Source organism: Limulus polyphemus, unplaced genomic scaffold (genome assembly GCF_000517525.1).
Source record: "Limulus polyphemus unplaced genomic scaffold, Limulus_polyphemus-2.1.2 Scaffold150, whole genome shotgun sequence".
Classification (NCBI taxonomy): domain Eukaryota; kingdom Metazoa; phylum Arthropoda; class Merostomata; order Xiphosura; family Limulidae; genus Limulus; species Limulus polyphemus.
In genome coordinates, this window is record NW_013665760.1 from 119687 (window position 1) to 139242 (window position 19556).

At 29.4% G+C, this 19556-nt stretch overlaps 1 protein-coding gene across 5 annotated transcripts in view; it reads left to right on the forward strand.

Moving 5' to 3' along the window:
• LOC106475866 (transmembrane protein 33-like) overlaps window positions 1–16631 on the forward strand; it is a 20111-nt gene extending 3480 nt beyond the window's left edge. Inside the window, exons 2-9 of one of the 5 annotated variants that reach the window (XM_022380982.1) lie at window positions 4175–4289; window positions 5801–5923; window positions 8997–9091; window positions 9722–9906; window positions 10832–10899; window positions 11224–11357; window positions 11774–11857; window positions 12179–15198. In XM_022380982.1, the coding sequence (XP_022236690.1) occupies window positions 5843–5923; window positions 8997–9091; window positions 9722–9906; window positions 10832–10899; window positions 11224–11357; window positions 11774–11857; window positions 12179–12314 (783 nt within the window). In that variant the 5' untranslated portion in view covers window positions 4175–4289; window positions 5801–5842 and the 3' untranslated portion in view covers window positions 12315–15198. Of the gene's footprint in view, window positions 1–4174; window positions 4290–4499; window positions 4524–5800; window positions 5924–8996; window positions 9092–9721; window positions 9907–10831; window positions 10900–11223; window positions 11358–11773; window positions 11858–12178; window positions 15199–16513 lie in introns of those variants that run through there. The other 4 variants (XM_022380985.1, XM_022380987.1, XM_022380989.1 and 1 more) reach the window with 4 other exon arrangements.
• The last annotated feature ends 2925 nt before the right edge of the window (window positions 16632–19556 follow it).

The window sequence follows — 19556 nt, forward strand, 5'->3', positions numbered from 1 at the left end:
AGGGTAAGGGTGTAGATTTGGTGTATCTGGAATTTCAGAAAGCATTTGACAAGGTGCCACATAAAAGCCTTATAACAAATATCTGTAGGTGTGGGGGATAAGTTAGCAAATTGGATGGAAAAGTGGCTGGATGTAAGAAAGCAGAGGGTTGTTACGTCTTAGAGGTCATGGTTGGATATATTGTTTTGTATTGTTCGATGTAAAGTTGTAGTAAAACAATTGAATAGCCTAGATGGACCAAACCTCTTGTTATCCTTTGGAACTAAATTTAAATGAAATATATATGTGTGGGTGTGTATGTATAAAATAAAATACAAAAGTCTTAAGTGCATAATTTTTGTTTTGTACTCCTTTCAAATTCTTAGAATAGAAAACCATAAAGCATGAGATACCAAACAACACAAAAAAAACAAGCCTATATACTGACTTAACCTTTATGAAGAAATAAACTGTGGAGCCTTTTAGCTCTATTAATTTTTAGTAAATAAATGTTGGATTGTCATTGATATAATAGAACACTTTTCTTTTTGTCACATACAATATGCACATATCAATAGAAAATAAACATATGAAAAATAAAGAAGTTTCCACGAAGCTTAATCAGCTTATTTGTGTAAAACTCCTTAATAATTGTGACCAAAATTTTCTATATATATCAATAAATATAAGTAAACAAAACACAAAAAGGCAAAATTGATATAAAAAGTCTATCTCAATCATCATATTATATTAATGTATATCTGAAATCACGACTTGTTGAACATAACACAAAAACATATCCTGTAATGCTATTGTACTTTTATCACAAACAAGCAATTACATAGATACTAAAAAAGTTAAATTAATGATAATATTAATCCTATAAGCATAAAGTACCATTCAATGAATATTAATCAGTTTGTCTATGAACACCAGTTAATAACCAATCTTTTATAAAAAATTTTTAACTCTGCAATTGTATTTATATTCCATAACTTCCTGGGGAGTTGGTTCATTATATATGGTACTTATAATTTCATTTCTTAATGTAACATTTTTATTAAGTTTGTCATTTTTATTTAAGATTATCATCTTAAACATTCTTTTTTGTAATTATATATATATATATATTTTAATTGTTACTTGTTGAACCATATATTGTCAATCCATAACGTATAACAGATTGTGCTAAAGATACATAAATTATTTTTTTTACATTCATTGGGAAAATATTCTGTATCCACCATCATTTTGTTGTAATGGGTCTTAATAAATTAATGAATTGCAAATCATATTTTTATATTTAGACCAACTGAAAGCATCATCTGTAATTAGCTCTAAGTATGTCTTAGTATTAACATTTTCTTTATATGTACATTTACAATCCGATTAGTGCTTATTATCTACAAATAAATGTTTATATTTAGTACTATATCTTTGATAATGAATCTGTAAAAAATTTTGTTAATAATATTTTTATATTGTGAGTGAATTATCATAGTTTTTGTTTTATCAGTATTCGTATATATATTTTGTTTATATTAAGCCAATACCTTAATTTATTAAAATGAACTTGGAAAAATACTTTGCCAACTTCCACATCAACTTGAGTTACAGTTACAGCATATTAATATATTTTGTTTTTTAAACCTGTATTTACAATATCATTAACATACAAGTTAAATAGTAGTGGACCTAAAATAGAACCTTGCGGAACACCATATTTTATAGTCATCAGACCACTTATTATTTCTCCAGTTCTTATTATTGCAACCCTATTACTAAAATAATTCATGAATCAGTTATGTAACCTTACCCTAAAACCCATCATATATATAGTTTATTCAGCAGTATTTTATGATTTGATGTATCAAAAGCTCTACTTAAATCAAGAAGTAATACAAGTACCTTTATATTTTTATCTAATTGTAAATTTACATCATTTGAATAGTTTTCTAATAGTAATATGGTATTTTTATTTTTGATAAATCCATATTGACACTTGTTTGTAATGTTATTTCTTTCAATAAAATCTAACATTTTGTTGTATACATACTTTTCATTATTTTTTAAATCACAGGTAAAATGGAAATTGGTCTATAATTATTGAAATCTTTTTTCATGACTTGTAAATAGGTTTTATTATTTATATTTTAAGACCATCAGATATTTTCCCTTCTTCATGAATTAAATTTAATAGGCATATTATATCCTTTTCTAATACATAAATACATGGTTTTATGTATCTTAATTGCGTACCATCAGTTTCTGGTCCTTTGTTAATATCCATTAAATTTACTATATTAATAACTTCTATTATTGGAAGGAAATAAATTGTATTAATCTATGAGATTATACTCGGAAGATAATTTTTTCTATTTGTGACGTTAGTATTATTTTCATTAGCATGGTTACTTTTTAGAGTATTTTTCTTATTTATAAACTCTCTATTAAAATTATTTATTAAATCTGTAGCACTTTATTTATACTGATAAAATTTTTCTTCATTTTTTTTTCAAGTGATTCATCACTAACATGATTATTTACTGATTCATTAACACATTTCCAAGTTTCTTTCATTTTACCCTGAATGTCATATAATACTTCTTTTCTGCTTTTCTTATAAAACACATTACAGAATTTCTCTTTGCTTTGTAAACTGCTTCATTTGTTTCATTCTTCTGACATTTATACTTAAGCCATAATTCTTCCTTTTCTCTTATTAACTGCAAAATATCAGAATCTATCCAAGGCTTATGTTGTGTATTACTCTTTATTTTAATTTCAAATGTATTTTTAATTCAATTTCATTTAACACACAAACCAGTTTTTTTATACATTATCTCAGGATTTTTAATCTTAAGAACTCTTCTTAATTAAAGCTGTTTTTATCGTTTATAACATTATTTTTTTTATTAAGCACTAAGACATTTTCTATGCTCTTTTTCATAGTATGTTTTATTGTCTTTAAACTGCTTTTTAAATTAACAAAAACATCTTATGATCTGATATTTTTTCTTGACCACATAACTTTTTACATTTACACCTGTAAGTTTTATATACACATGATCTAAACAAGATTTAACCAACTTTCCACTTCTCTATTCTGATCCTGTGTTGACATTTATATTTTGTTGAACTCCATTAAAATGTAACACGTTTTGATAGTCATTGATCAGATTACTATTTTCATTATTTTTTCTTTAATATTAATATTTATATCACCAAGATATACTATATGTTTACAGTTTTTAATTAATTTACCAATTTATCCAAATTAAAAATATAAAGATTAGAATTGTAATTTGGAGGTCTGTAAATTGGAAGTATTAAAACTTTATAATCATTTAACTGAACAGTAAATGATAATATTTCTGCATCTTCCAAACTTAATTTCACTAATTCTTTGATAGATAAATGTTCTTTATAAAAAAAATTAAAATTCCTCCTCCTCCTTTATTACTTCTACATTTTTTTTATATCCTTCCAAATTATAATTTTGGATTTCATGTTCTTTTAGAAATGCCTCTGTGATTATTAGTATATCTAACAGTATCAAAACTTCATCAGCAACTGTACAAAAATAGTCCCACGTATTGTGAATATTATTAATATGTAACAACTTCAAAATATTACCTTCAATATGTTCTAATTTATGTATAACATCACTTATAGTTTCTACTTTTTTTACAATTTATATCAATATGTTCACTATTGCTTAGATTAACATCCATAGATTACAAGAAATTAATTTTCAAAATTACAATTCAATTTTAATTTTATTACATTCTCAGTTTCTGATTTCCTTACAAACACATTACTATTTTTATCCAAATAAATCTATATTGTCTTTATTTTAATAATGTTCTTGCCATCCAAAACAGTTTTTTGTTAGCAGCTGTTAGATTTTCATTTATATAAACTCTGCCTTCATCTATATTCTGTTGGATTTGACTTTGTTTAACCACTTTCTTCTTATTCTTCAACCATTTCTCTTCATGCAAAACATTTTTTGAATTTAACTATTATAGGTGCTATCTTTTACTTTATGCACAGGTATTCTGTGAGCTATTAATATTTCATCTTTTTTATAATCTGGTATACTAAATACTTCAGCCACTTTGTGTAGGATATCTTTCATTATCTTAACAAAATAATTTTTATTCTGCTTTTTTTTTTCATTTTTATTTTACAGAATCAAAAAACTGCTACACTAAATTCTGGCTGACATAGAAAAGGTTAGAATTATCAGAGGATTCCTAATATGTGAATTCTGTAAACTTATTCTTTCTCCTGTAACAAGCAACAAGGTATGAAAATAAGTTTGAGATTTTTAAGTTTCTTGGAAAGAATTTTAGGTGATGGAAAATTGGGACAGAAAAGGAGAAGAAAGGGAAAAGAAAAGGGAAGAACAGAAAAAATAGGGAAAATAAACTGAATATTGACTATTGGGTTTTTTCACTGAAGCCACATCAATATGCATTCTGGTGAATCAGGCAGACACAGTGAAAAATTAGGGAAAATTTTTAGCAGTCTTGGTTGAGGTACAAAAAATATCTGGAATGTTTTGGAAGAATATTTACCTTGGTTTAGAATATAACATTTAAAGAATTATTATTGTTACTACATTATGTAAATTATTCTCACTCTAAATTTTTTATAGGTTCCCTGTACACAGCTTTGCAAATATAATTTTTAGAAAGACAGTTTTTAAACAATGATACAAAATTATCATTTGTGAATTGGGATAATGAGTTAAATGGTGATGTGAGATAGATCTGGGAAATTTTCAAAAAAAATTGCTTTTAATTCAAGTTCAGCATATTTCTAGGAAGAGGAAAAGGATAATGAGGAATATCAAACCTAAATAGTGTACTAAGGTCATAAATGAGAAAATATTACTTAAATGCCATACATTTAAGAAGCTTAAATTGACAGGCACTATAGATTGGAAGATTTGCATAACTACAGAAAAGATTTGTTCAAAAACATGAAGTTCAAAGGAGGATGTGAAAAACAGTTGGCTGATGGTGGTAAAACTAACAGTTGAGATTTTGTAAGTAAGTTCAAGGTAAGCAAGATATTAAAATGGAGGTTAGGCCCTGAAAGGATGCTGATTAAGCAGTGCTTTTGTTGACGAGTATGAAATGACCAATACTTAAAATTTGTTAGTCTTCTCTGTTTTTACAAGAAAATATATTAACAATATTTCTGATTATTTTATGGGAATTATTGAAATCGACTTGAATCATGTAAATATTAATCCCCTGGTGGTAAGTAAGGAGAAAGATTGAGAGATTAAAGATAAATAAAGCAAAAAGACCAGACTAAGTTTCCTCCAAAGTTTTAAAGGAGGTCAAAGATCAGATGAAGCACATATTTCAAGTCGAGAAAATATGATGATGTGGAGTAAAAAAAAAAAAGAATAAATACAAATGGTTCCAATAAACAAACATGACAGACATGTTTTTTTTAAACATGATAATATGTGTACAGTCTTTAAACAGGAAGTCAGAAATATATAACTGTTTAAACAGATTTGATTCCTGAACAAGATAACTGAAATATATAAAAATTGCAAACATTTTGAAATATCCTCGCAGTTAATGAAGTGGGTGGTATTTTGTTGAAGTTTGTCATAATGCTATTTTGTAAGTAATCTGTTGAGACAAGTATTAAAAGATGTTTGGTTTTCAATTATATAGGTATTCTTGGCACTCGTAATTATGCATTACAAGTTTAGCTGACAAGTGTGGTATGATTACTAATATTAGTTTACTAGTTATATTTGTATGTGTCATTAAAAACAAAATAAATTTAGTTATAGATTAAAGACTAAAGATATTAAAAGATAGAAACAACAATGAGTGACAACCAGTCAAGTTCAAGTGCCAGTTCAGAATATCAAAACTCTACTCCACAAAGAGGCCTTCAAGCTGTGATTGTAAGTAAAATTATTTTATCTGTAAATCAAATCACTGCCATTTATACTATATACTGAACATCTGTTGACTACAAATCAATATAATTGTGCTACTTCTGCACTGTTTTTTATGTTGTCCATATTTCCAATTTATTTAAGATTTTGGTAGTTGTATATTTAACACAAAAATGGTTACATCTTTACAGTATTTAAAAGTTGAAATAATAAATTTAGTCATATAATAAACCTAGTTATTACTGATCAACATTATATAAGATATTGTGTGCAGCCATTTAGAAGTATGGTTTGTCTGACCTGGTAATATAGCACTACACACACACACACACAGCAACAGGTTTTTCTCTAGAAAATTTGTAAAAGCGCTCAACACAGTTCAAAGGACCAAAGGTCTGAGAGTTTGAAACATTTTGTATTAGCTAAGAAAAAAAATTTTGACACTTAAAGGTTGTTTCCCACCTTTTATAACTCCTACTAAAATTCACATGTTCAAAGTGCAATTCAAAAGCCATAAATCTAAGAAAATTAAAACAACTGTTAATTACCAATTTGCTTACCATATCAGATAAATAGTCATGTGATGTGCTTTGTACATGATTTCTTGCAAGTAAACAAGAATCAATAGAACGATACAACTTTTTCAACATTAGTAATGTATTATGGTCATAAATGTGTGTTAGATTGTTGTATTGACTTTTATTCATTATTGCCATTAAAAAAAAAGTGACTATAATTTACCTAGAAATCTAACATGCTTATTTTAAGTTTCTCATTGTCTTTCCCCTATTCTTTAATCCTATTTGAAGAAGGAGAAACATGGTTGAAACACATGTTCATGATTACATGCTCAAGTAAATCATGTGGATTGTTGTATCTGCTAACAAATACAATTTAGTTGGATAGAACTGAAAGCTTCACAAATGGACCAGTTACATTGTGTAATCATGTTGCTGTTTACATGTTTAGTGCTTCAGTGTTAGTAATGAGGAACGTTAGCAAAAATGTAGCTTGTCATTATAGAATACAACGTACATGTGCTTTTTTGTTTTTACATAAGTGAAAAATGAGGAAAATAATCAAGAGCACTACTGGTTCTATGATACTTTAAGAAGATTCATGGTTACAGCCATTCAGAAGTATGTCAGATAATATAGTACTAATTATATAGATGCAATATTTCACTAGATATTCATCACAACTATTTAGTTATATTATTCCCAGTTTGAAGAAAACCTGTAATATTACAATGCTTTGAGTAAGTGCTCTTCATCAAGTAGCTTATTATAAGATTTGTGGTTTTATTTTGTAACATTGTCTTTTAGAACAGTGAAACTACCAGACAGAGTTTGAATATTATCATTTTTTTAAATTTTGATTGGCAATTGAACACAGGTTTTGTATTCTAAATGTTTTTAACTTCCTCTTTTCAATAATATATATATCATCTAATTTTCCTGTTCATTGAGTGATTTTTTTTTTTTATTTAGGTTGGTAAAGTGATTCTAGATATGCAGTAAAACTATTTAGATGTTTGATTTATTGTATGAACTGGTAATATGGTAATAGAGTTCTTGCACAACCATTTATATGTGTGATTTGTTTTTTGAACTGAAAATATGGTACATGATATGTAGTTAGAATATTTTAACTGTGTGTGTTCAGCAAGTTAGCAAATCCAGGATTTCAGTCAAAGTGTGAAACACATTGTGAGATGAGTAATAACATATCAGAGGAAATGGTTTTTTTGAAAGTAATAAGTGTTAGGATCAGTCCCCTCCTCCACCAAAAAAAAAATATCTTACCTTATTTTGTGCTTATGGATCAACATATTTTAGCATTGTAGTAGGTTTTTTACATGTTTAATGACTTCATACCTGCTTGAGTTTATAGTCCCAGGTGTTGACCCCTCATATCAAGAGATAAAAAAGAGAGTTTCTTTATTGATATGACCAGTGACCTTCTGGTTGTATACTGTCCTAGCTTTTCTCAGCTACACCATACAATATTCCATAGTTGTCCGCTTTTACTAATGTTGAGAGGGCAATATCGTACCATTAGAGTTGTGCTGGATTTGATAAAGAGGCTTAGTTTTGAGCTTGTAAACTTTCTGATTGAGGTTTATCTCTACATTGTTTTGTACATACATCCAGTTGAAGGTCAGTCACTTAATTTTACATAATATTACCTGTGATTCAGTCACAACTGTTACGTTGGTGGCACTGTTTCTTTCTTGTTTGTTGCTTTCAGAAATAGAGAGGAGAGTTTGTTTTATGGCTTTCAGCTCAGTCTTTGTGCTGCTTGTGGGAAACTTGAATGCTTCACCATCCTTATGCAGAATATCAGTGCTCCACAAGATGATGAATACCCAACAACCTCTCTTGCTGTCTTTGGTTTATGAGTCATCTTTGGCTATGATTACATGTGATTGTCCACTGTGGACTTTGATTAGGTACTGACAGTTTTTGTTCTTCTCCCTTTGTTTGATCTCAGCATTTTTTGCCTAGGCTGATTTCCACAGATCCCAAATTTTTATTCCACTTATGAAATTTGAGAACTGGTGATGACCAATTATTTAAGTGGTGGCTGTATCAGACCTGTCCACCCATGAATGTCTTCTGAGATACCTTTTTGGAAATCCCTTTATTGGTTGTTGTTTGTAGTGTCATTATGGAGCTAGAATGTCCCAATTGAAAAAGACAGTGGCTTGATGATGGAATGCATGATCTTTACACTATAAGAGGCTATTTTAGTTGTAAACACTCGTGATGTTATGTGATAGTGCTGAAGCTTTTGAGGTGTAATAGGGCTTTGATGGAGGTGGCTAAAGTACATTCCATGACCACTTTTCAAAAGATGTTGTTTATGTATGCTTGAGAATCATACAGAGGTCACTCATAATCTTCTGCACATATTATTTTCTTAGTATTTGCCATAATATAAATATATATATATACAATTAACTACTTACCATGCATTATTGCACCATTTCTGCATTGTGCAGAATGTTATGTGTGTTATATGTTATGTGTGTAACTAGCTTTAAGGCATAATAAAAAAATGTACATGTACTTCACAGGGACACATGACATCTAATAAAGTCAGTGCTCTATTATGGATGACTCGAATGACTACAATGTTTCTAACTTTCTGTTATTTGATACCTTTATTTGGGTAAGTATGTTGAATGCACAAGTTTATTTGTAGCTATGGAAGTGTGTAAAATTATTCATAAAACTTGTTGTTTTTTTCAGTTGTGTCAATTATTAAGCTCGAACTTTTATAATAGAATATATTAGTTGAACATTCTTCAAAAGATAAAACAGATAGACCATTATTCCTTTTTTTTTCTCAGCTACTACTGTAAGAAACAGATGCTAACATAAAAAAAAATTATAGCAGTGGTATTTTTTTTTAGTTGCCAGTTGGATATTGTACTGTGTTATGATTTTTGTGTCAGTGGTTTATAAAAACTGTTGTTAAATACCAAAACATCTAATAGTTGAAGCATTCAAAAATGTGACATAAAATCAAATTACAATTCTGGTTTAGTTGTAATGGTGTATGATAATTTATTCTTTAAAGCAGATAGGATGATTTTTATGAACAAACTTTTCATCTGTATTGTTACTGGTATGAACCAGTTAACTACATTTTAGATTGAAATTTGATAAATAGATCCTGACATTATTACTTACAATCTAATTTTCATTATTAAACTTCAGAAAAATGGAGGTCTGCATGTAAATGCTCAGTTGCATAAATGTGATACTCTAGCTTTGAACATTGTGTTTATGTTTTCAGGTTTAATCCATATAGTTGTTATTACAAGGCACTCATGAGTAATGCTGCTACAAGTGCACTTCGTCTTCATCAGCGTCTTCCAAATTTTCAGTTCAACAGAGAGTTTTTAGCCTTGCTACTGATAGAAGATAGTTGCCACTATCTGTTCTATTCCCTAATTTTCCTGTATGCATACCCCATTACTTGTATCCTTTATTTGGCAGTAAAAATGATCTTTAGGTTATGGTATATGAAAAACAAACTAATATCATTATAAACCAATCTTTTCCAACATGGAGTGCATGACCCTATATGGGGATTTATGGCAGGTGATGGTGAGATCTCATTAAAATCAAATTAGTTTCATTTATAAAAGTTATTGTTGACCAAGCAAGTTTTTGGTCTTATAAAATTAAAGTTTTGTCATTTTTAAGTTATTTTGCACATAAATGAACATTCAATTAACCTTGTATATTATTTTAACAGTCTAGACAGAGGGGGTTGGGACATCCTATTTAGTTTGTGCATAAAGAAAGCTCTGTGCTAAAGATATTGGGTAATGCTGTGACTGATTATTTTGTACCTAATTGCTTATGATAGCCAGTAAAAAAAAATAGAAAACAATTTTTTATATTCTGAATAAAATGATTACTTACATAGGTCACTTTTTGTTCAGTTGAGGGACTGAATTAAATAACAGTTAAGTGAATTTTTTACTTCAACTTACTATTTCATATGATTGAAGCTTACAACTATCAATAGTGTGTTTTAATAACTTGTGTATTAACTGTTAATCAAGTGTACCCCTACTAAACATATGAATTAAAAAAAAAAGAAATATTTTATATAATTAAATACTGACAAACCTTCTGGGTTTACTAAGTTATAATAATGAACATAGTAAACATTCAGCTTAAAATATAATAATTTTATCTTATCACTATATTATGGTTGCAGTGTGCTTTGGGAGAGTGTACTGTGATTTGATATTTTAAAATGATGTAAATCTTACTTGATATATCTAATTTTTATAATATAAGCTGAAACTGGTGTAGAAGTGAAAAGAGTTGCATTATGTAAATATTTGTTCCTTTTAAATTTATAAATAAATGTCCCTAACTAAGCATTAAGTGGTGTTGCTACCTATCTTTCTATTTGCACTACTTCATTCAGCAAGTTATAGCATCAGCATACTTGATGTAAGTTGTGATTTTGTATGTAAGTATTTTATGAATTGATAATTAGGTATGTTTATTTCAACTATGTCGTCATTCTCCTTTTTTTTTGTTTTCTGTAATGTAATATGTAAAGTACATAAGTGTAATATTAGAGTAATGAAACAAAGTAATTGAGAGAAATTAAGTAACGGTTTAGGTGTAGTTATTTTTTCATGAAGTATATTATTAGCCCTTCTTTTTTCCATTATTAGCATTGTTCATGTTCTTATTACAAATTTAACTTTGTTTATACAGAATTCTGCATAAGTGTTTCTGCATTTGAATTACTTTTTCTTCTGTGCATAGAAACTTGGACAAAATTCAGGATGGTTAGCTAGATCACTGATGTCTTTAGTTGGACAGCAGCAAATCAACATCTTGCGCTTGGTGGCTTTTACAGAAATATTCTTGATGCCTTTAACTTTGTTTATGATCTTTACGTAAGTAATACTTTGTTTTATTACCAATTAGTAGCATTTTAGAAAAATATTCTACAGATGGTCTTCCACACTTTTCACAAACACCTGTAAATTTGTTACTGTTTCCCTGCAATTGTCAAATGATGGACAGGTATCTGTCGTACATATAAATACAAACTTTGTTGACTGAGACCAGACCATGCCATATGACACTTCTGAATGCCATTGACTTTTCTGCTGTACACTTATCTGATGTTTTGCCATATTGCCATCAAAGAAAAGTGGGAGGGCTATAGCTTTTGTAGATCTACTGTTCATACGTTGATGTGAAGCTCACATCTGCATAATGCAGCACTGCAAAATTTCTTGTCTGATAGCTTCAGTTCTTGATTATTACCTTTTAAATTATAGTTCAGGATTGTTTTTCTTTGGTACAGAGGTCGTGGAAGTCTTCTTACTCCCTTTGTTTATTATCGCTTCTTGACTCTTCGATATGCATCTCGACGAAATCCCTATACAAGGTAAATTTTTACTTGTTTTTTGTCATAAGAAATTATTTTCTATTTCCTACAAGTAAACTTATAAATTATATAAAGTATACTGGTTTGTAATAAGAGAGAAATGTTCACCCCTTAGATCCTTTATAGTATATTTATTAATAGTTGGTATTAATTTCAGTATGTTGAATGGTTAAACTGTCCTTCAGATTTTTAGGTCTTATTGTTAAGATATATTTAAAAAATCATAAACTTAATATTATACCTGAAAGTGTAATTTATTTGCATTACTGTTCATTTTGAAAAATCTGATGGTATAGAATAAAACTAATTCCTGTTTTTTAGAAACGTATTCCACGAACTCCGATTATCTATTGAAATGCAAGCTAATCATCCTCGTTGTCCTGAAACTCTCCGAAGGTTTTGTCATTCAGCCATTGCTTTTGTTACACGACTTGCTCCCCCTGTTACAGCTCAGTAACCTATAGATTTAAATTTTGATCTACAAAAATAATTTTAAAAGTGTAATAACTTGTATGAACATGATTAATATGGTACTTCAGTTGCTAAGAAATAATATGTATTATCTTTGTAGATTTATGTGTTGTGACCTCTGGTGTAAATTTACTGAATATTTCTGTGAAATTTGATTCTTTTTCTACAAAATATACCACTTTGTTATGACTTAAGTCTCAAGTCACATGTACAATAAAATTAACATTCTGTAATTGTACATGCATAGAAGCATGTGTTTTGAGATAAAACAAAAAATATATTTTGCAGAAAAATTCACTCTGAAATATGTGTTTTTTGTGGCCTATTTAAGTTAAGTCAGTCATATGAAATGCTTCAATTATAGTGTAATAAGCTTTAAATCTTAACTGTCTCAATACTTGCACTAAATTGATATTATTTGTTGTATCTCAACTAGAGTTTGATAACCTTGGGATTAAGTTGCCCATAATCACTGTTTGGGTGCTTCCTTCCTCGAGGTAAAAAATTACACCATTAAATTCAAAAAATTTATAGAAAATAAACTCATAGTGGTTCTTCCACACATTTAACAACTTCAGAATTTTAATGTATTCATTAAAAAAATTTTGTTTATTTGATTTTATACATCAAAAGTTTTTAAAATCAAAAATTTTGATTTTGGGTTGATTTCATTGCAATCTGAACAAAATCATTAGGTGTTCGTGAATTTCTTGATTTTTGTTTCTGAGCATAATACACCACTTGTAGCCTACTAGAAAGAAAGTCATAATAGTTTTTAAGAAAATAGCATTAATTTGACTTTGTAGCAAGACTAAAAGTGTAATTTTATTGATTTTTAGCCAACAACTTTTTCCCAACCTCGGTTGTCACAGTGTGATGTAATTACTATATCTTAGCTTTAATAAGCCATTTGCTAGTTATCTAAACATGTAATGAAAGACCTTTTTCATTTCAATAGTATAAGCCAGTATGGCTTCTAGTTCAGCAGAAATTTATGTAGAAATTAGAACAAAGTGATAAAACCTTAGCTTGGTGATATGTTGCTAGAACAAAAGATGTATGTGAACAGTTTCCACCACAATTACAGTGTTGTTTTTTTGAAAGCTTGTAAAAAAAAGCTTGTTTTATCAATTTATATCTTAGTTGAATTATGATATTGCAGTCTGATAGGAAAATAAATGTTTTTTGTGGAACAAGATGAGGTGGGCTTAGTTAAGTCATTTTACACTCAATCGTATAAAGTTTTGTTTCATCAGTGAGGCCCCGCTGTTTTAGGCCATCTTTACGTTAGGTTTTATCAACCTAAGTAACTGCTTGAATAGACAAAGAAAATCACAAAATATAAATGTACAAAAAAATTATATACATGAATATAAAACATGCTTATAATTTTGTATGGTTAAAAGGTTATTTTTATTGTATGCCAGTGATCATAAATACACATAAAATTTACAGTTTTATAAAATAAATACTTTATAGGAAAGTTTAAAAGCAAATAGGTAGACTTAAAAATCAGTAATTAAAATCAACAACAAAGGCAAAACATTTTTAATTCTTTTCTAAAAACCGTTACAATGAAATCTTTTCAAATTTTCAAAGCTGCAAGTTCATACAAATATCACATTAAAATATATAGTTTATTTCTAGAAGCTCTATATAATTTGTAGAAATTTCTTTTGAAGTTTCAAACTATTTCGTCCGTCCGGTACTTTTGTTTTTTGAATGAAATAAAACAAACTTTAAAATAGCTGCATTGAATTGATGCACTTGGGAGTGAAAGAGATAATCAGTATGTACTCATTTTATTTACTTCACTCAAGAGTCTAATAATCTTGGCATTTAAGCTACTTTAACTAATTTGAAGTACTTATTATTTGCATTATGCCAATCAAGAATTAATATTTTTTTTTTTTACTAGTTTTTTAAATTTCTGAGTAAAACTGAAGATTTTTACATTCCACATTGAACTTTTATTGCAATGATTTTAGAATATACATTCTTATTTTAATTTACATTCATATAGTCTTTTGTATGTTTGTTTTACAGTAAACATATCGTAAACTGTTTTTTTTTGTTTAAAATAGGTGCATTATATAAAATGTGTAAGAATTAATATACCATTACAAGAGGACAGATGTAAAAATAAATTGGATTGATTTTTGTTTTATAACTTCTGAACAAGTTCATTTCTTACGTATAAATAGTCTGGAAATCTGACAGTATCAGTTTTTTCTAATGAGTGGTAGTTTTTTTTTACTATACTGAAGTATTCCAGAAAATATAATTTATAGTTGTAAATGCTTTAATAGAAGTTATTTGATTGTTTTGTTTTCAGAAATTTATTCTGTAAACTCTAACATACAGAGTATTGTTAATGCAAATTCTAATGGAATAAATTAATTTTTGCAATATCAACTACTTTGGAAAATGTTGGTAATTTAACCAGAAAAATCTTCAGAAATGGATATCTGTAGACTATTTATTAATGTTTTAGTTATTAAATCAATATAAAAAATAGTAATAATTTTTTTTTCAAGTGTAAACTAATACATGTTATAATATTAATCTTGTGTAAGAAACTATTTGTTGTAGTAGAACTTCTGTGTAATAACGGAATGTAATATTATGAAACACTGAGAATGTTAAAACCAAGCCTTTTTAAAGGTAACGTTTTGAATGTTTTTAATTTCATATGATGCCTGTTATTTTAACATTTACCATACCCCTTTTCTTCTCTTTATATTATAGTAAACTACATGCAGCATTTTTGGTAGAAAACTACTTTTTTGTTAACTAAAAAATATTCAAGATGGAGTGTTACAAACTTTAATTGTGACTATAAGCAAAATAAAATGTTCAAATTTTATATATCCATTGTGTTATAATGCATGTAATTGAAATGTGTAAAATTAAATGATAGCTATTGATATGTGAATGCATTAGATTCACTTTATACAATTGTGTTTAGCTATATTTTATGCAGAATATAGTTAGTTTACTGTTTAACTTATGTCAGAATTTCTCTAAATACTTAATGTGTTTAACAGTTATATTGTGTAGAAATTGCTGTGGGAATAATTTGGTTTTTACCTATGTTAATTTCCTTAGTCTACATCAGAACTGCTGGAGGTAGACCTGATAAAAATTAACCAAGTGAATTTTTTAGAACTCTCAAGTGTATATATGCTTACGTTAAAGCTTAATAATACCGAACTTAGGGCAAAATTATTGGGATATTACTGATAATAGATGGTTATGCTCTAACTTTGGAAATATTTTACATATTACTTAATGTCAAATAATTTCAAATTTTATACTCAAATAATAATCCAAATGATAATCCTCAAAATTCATAGCTAATGGCAGAACATCTTGAAATATTTCAAATATTATATACATTTTTAACTTACCTTAGAACCTCTGAATATTTTTTATGTAACTCTTGTAGATGCCAAAATGTCTGGAGATACTCCATGAATTACAAACCATATTTTTGTAAATATTTTTTTTTATATTAATTAGTTCATTTACAAGCCTTTAGAGATGTATAGACATGGTAGCTAAGTAAAAGTTTCTGGAGGTATACTAGATATTATTTAGCTATGTGAATTTTGAAATATTTTAGGGATTACTTATCTACAACAGATCTTTTGGAATTGCTCTAAATATTACCTAGCTACATCAGATACTGTACATCAAAGTGCTAACAGAAATATTCCGGTGAATGCACAAACCATATTTTATGGAATATTTAACACATTAATTTGCTATCATAGACATTTTTGAAATTCTTATACATTGGTTTGCTATGCTAGATGTTGCTAAGCTATATAAAATCTTAAATATTTTAGATATTAATTATCAAAATCAGGTTGTTTTTTTTTAGAAGATGTTCTATATAGCACTTATTAGATACAGTAATCTTCTGGAGATTTTCCTGATGTTACTTATGGAAATGCTCTAGATATTACTTGGCTACATCAGATACCCTAAAGATTGTTTAAATATTACATATAATTTTTCAGGACATAGAAGATATTTCATATGTTATTCAGATATTACTTAAGTTGTATAAAACTTTCAGTATGTTTTCTTCTACCACAGATTAGAACTTAAGACATTTGAATAATATTCACTTTAATTAGAACTCTTTAAATTGTTTTTGATGTTACTTATCTACATTAGATTGTCTGGAACAGGAGCTCCCCAACTCATTAGCCCGAGTCCACCCCCCAGACCTCAGACACCCTGGCTGAGGACCCCAACTTACTTTCATTGTAATTTGAATAAACCTCAAATGTGATCAATGTTCTATAGTCATATTTATTACAATAAGTAAAATTATCGCGAAAAATAATGCTTTCTCCAGTGTCAGAAAAGTTATAAAGAAATTATTCGTACATGTGCTGTGGTCTTTCTGAGACCATCTTGAGAACCACAATTTGGAAATCGCTAGTTTGGTTGGAACTTTGAAAAAAGTCTACATTTCCATTTGTTAACTACCTTATGTAAGTATCATCTTATCTTTTATGAAGCATGACCATCAAACATTAATAATTTTAGGTGTGGTTTGATTTTAATTTATCGTTACTACTAGTATGCAGTTACAACCCCCCCCCCCCCCGATGGATCAGGGGTAAACTTGAGAACTTATAGTTGGGGTTCAATATCTGAGGTGGCCTCAGCACGAATAGCCATTGTGTAGATATGGTCTTAACAACAAACAAAACAACTACAAAGATTGAAATTTCACATCTAAAGCAAGTGATCTTGTACAACTATTGCTGTCTCCCTGTTGTTTTTCCACTTCGGTGGGCTGCATTGCCCAATGGAATAGTCTGTGATATGACGTGCTACCTGTGACATTTAACAACTTCTGAACGTCATCTGGTGTGAAGATATTTTAAGTGTGTTTATTAAAAAGCTATTGGATGAAATGTTAATACAGTTATGAATATGATTTTAAATTGAATAGTTTGGAAACTTGGCACTTAAAACATTACTTGTTACTACTTGTCTACAGTTTTCAGATACTCTTGAAGTTAAGCTACAATGGCCAAACTTAAAAGATGGTTTATTTGCTGATGGCAGATTCATACCTTCGAAGGTTGGGTAGATAGATATGTTTATTTTTGTTACAGTCTATCTCTGACTGAACTAGTGCAAGGTTTAAAACCCTTTCAGTTTGTCTGAGTACAAGTTGTCTTGTGACGAATCAAACGGTGTAGGAAAATCCTGAGAAAGAGAATTACGAAGATAAAATGACTTTTGCATGATTAGTGGCAGCGATTTTTCGCAGAAAACTGATTTCTGAACATCAGTTGTTCTAATGTGATTCCACTGAGAACGCACTGATATTCTTCAAAAACCCCTATACTGGCCGTTCCAAACTCCGTACTAATGTCAGAAACGTCGGTTTCGAAGCTGACTTGCAAATTCAAGAAAGGTTACCAGTGCAGCAGGTGTTGATGTGATCAGGCAAGGTATGCTCGTTTTTAAGCATAGCTTGTTTCCAAAAAGCCGCATATGAAGCCCAAAGAAAGTTTCAACGCATTTAAAGCAGCTTTTTCAAACGACAATAACAAGGGACTTTCTTCTGGTGGTCAAACCAAGAATAAACAACCTCAAACAAGCTAGGAAAGAGCAATAAAAGCAAAATACTTGTAGCTCTGCAGCAGGATCAAACTAATAAAAGATTCATGGTACCAGTAGCACCTGATGAAACATACTAAACGAAATGGTATGACTATAACAAACATCATGTGTATATTCCAGGATTTTCGAGGATAGCAAAACACTAACAAAGAGCAACTTGTTTGGCATAGAATTTATGGTTGAATAACGCAGTTGTTAGGATAGGCCAGCAGAAGATGGTGAACTCAAGTATATAGTGCCGCGAAAAAAGTCATCAATAGAAGAAACGCTGTATAATAAAAATAAAGAGATAGTAAATGAATAAAAGTGAAAAATGTCCTGCATGAAAAATTGGGGTAATAGCTATAAGGTAGCAGGAAAAGAGAAGAAACTCACTATCGGGGGATACTAAGGTTACTGTTGCTGGTCATATGACTGATGACCATCACCCAAAGCTACTGTATCTTGGTATCGTGTAACTCTTCGCCCGTACAGATCTCAACATTTACAACTGCAACAAAATGCTCAGCAGATGACACCCTACTCACCCATGTAATTTATTTATGCTTTTGTGGATTTGGTGGGGACCTTACCCGCTTAGCAAACTGCTTTAATTTGCTCTGGTTAACTCCGAAATCGCTTGTTAAAATAATCATTACTGTCGATGATTCTATAGTGTGTGTGTGTGTGTATGTATAGATGGTGTAGCTGTGGTAATTGTTTGTTCTCTATAGATGTTTGTATTTACTGTGAGTTTTAATTTAAACTAAGTACTACCTTTTCAACTTTCTCAAGCCTTCGCACTCGTTGTTCCACAGCCTCCTTTTCTTAGACATATCACTGTCTAATGTGTTTGCCACAGGTCTGACTTAGAATATTTTACAATAGCAGCAAAATTTCCAGAAGTGAAAGTGTGGCACTCTGAATGTCAGGAGGTGCTCTTCTCTCTCTCTTTTTTTTTTATTGCGCTTACGCGCTTGTACTAAATGTTTCAGACAAGTGGCTTTTGGGAATTAGAATGAAGACGAAGAAGAACATTCTGATGATGACAGCACAGAAGGTCAATAACCTAAAGTAGGTTGCTGTAGTTTCCAGGACATTTTGAAGCTCGTTTTGCAGATCATCTCAGATTGATAACAGCAATACTACAGAATCAAAACCCAAGTACAGAAGTCTTGAAAGAACCTGTCAGTAATCCAAAAATAAAAAAGCTAAAAAATGAGTCTTCTGGTTACCATACCCGCATGACAGATCCATATTTTTTGCACATGAGCAACATTATATGTAACATCTTTAAGATTTTCTCTATTCTCCAACAAAAACTACAACATGATAAAGTTCCGTTGACAGGTGTGAAAGAATGCAGAGATTCAGCCTTAGAAATATTAAGTTTGATGCAGTCAGGTCCACTTTTTGGTGGGTCAGAAGAATCATTCCGCAATGCCTAGAACATTAATAAAATACCTGACTACACAAGTGGCAGAAGGTCTACAAACACGTTTGTTTCACTTAGACAAGCAGTTACTGGTGTTAGAAATGTAGTTGTACTTTCATCAAAGAGTGTCCTTAATAACCAGCTAAAAGATGATGATCT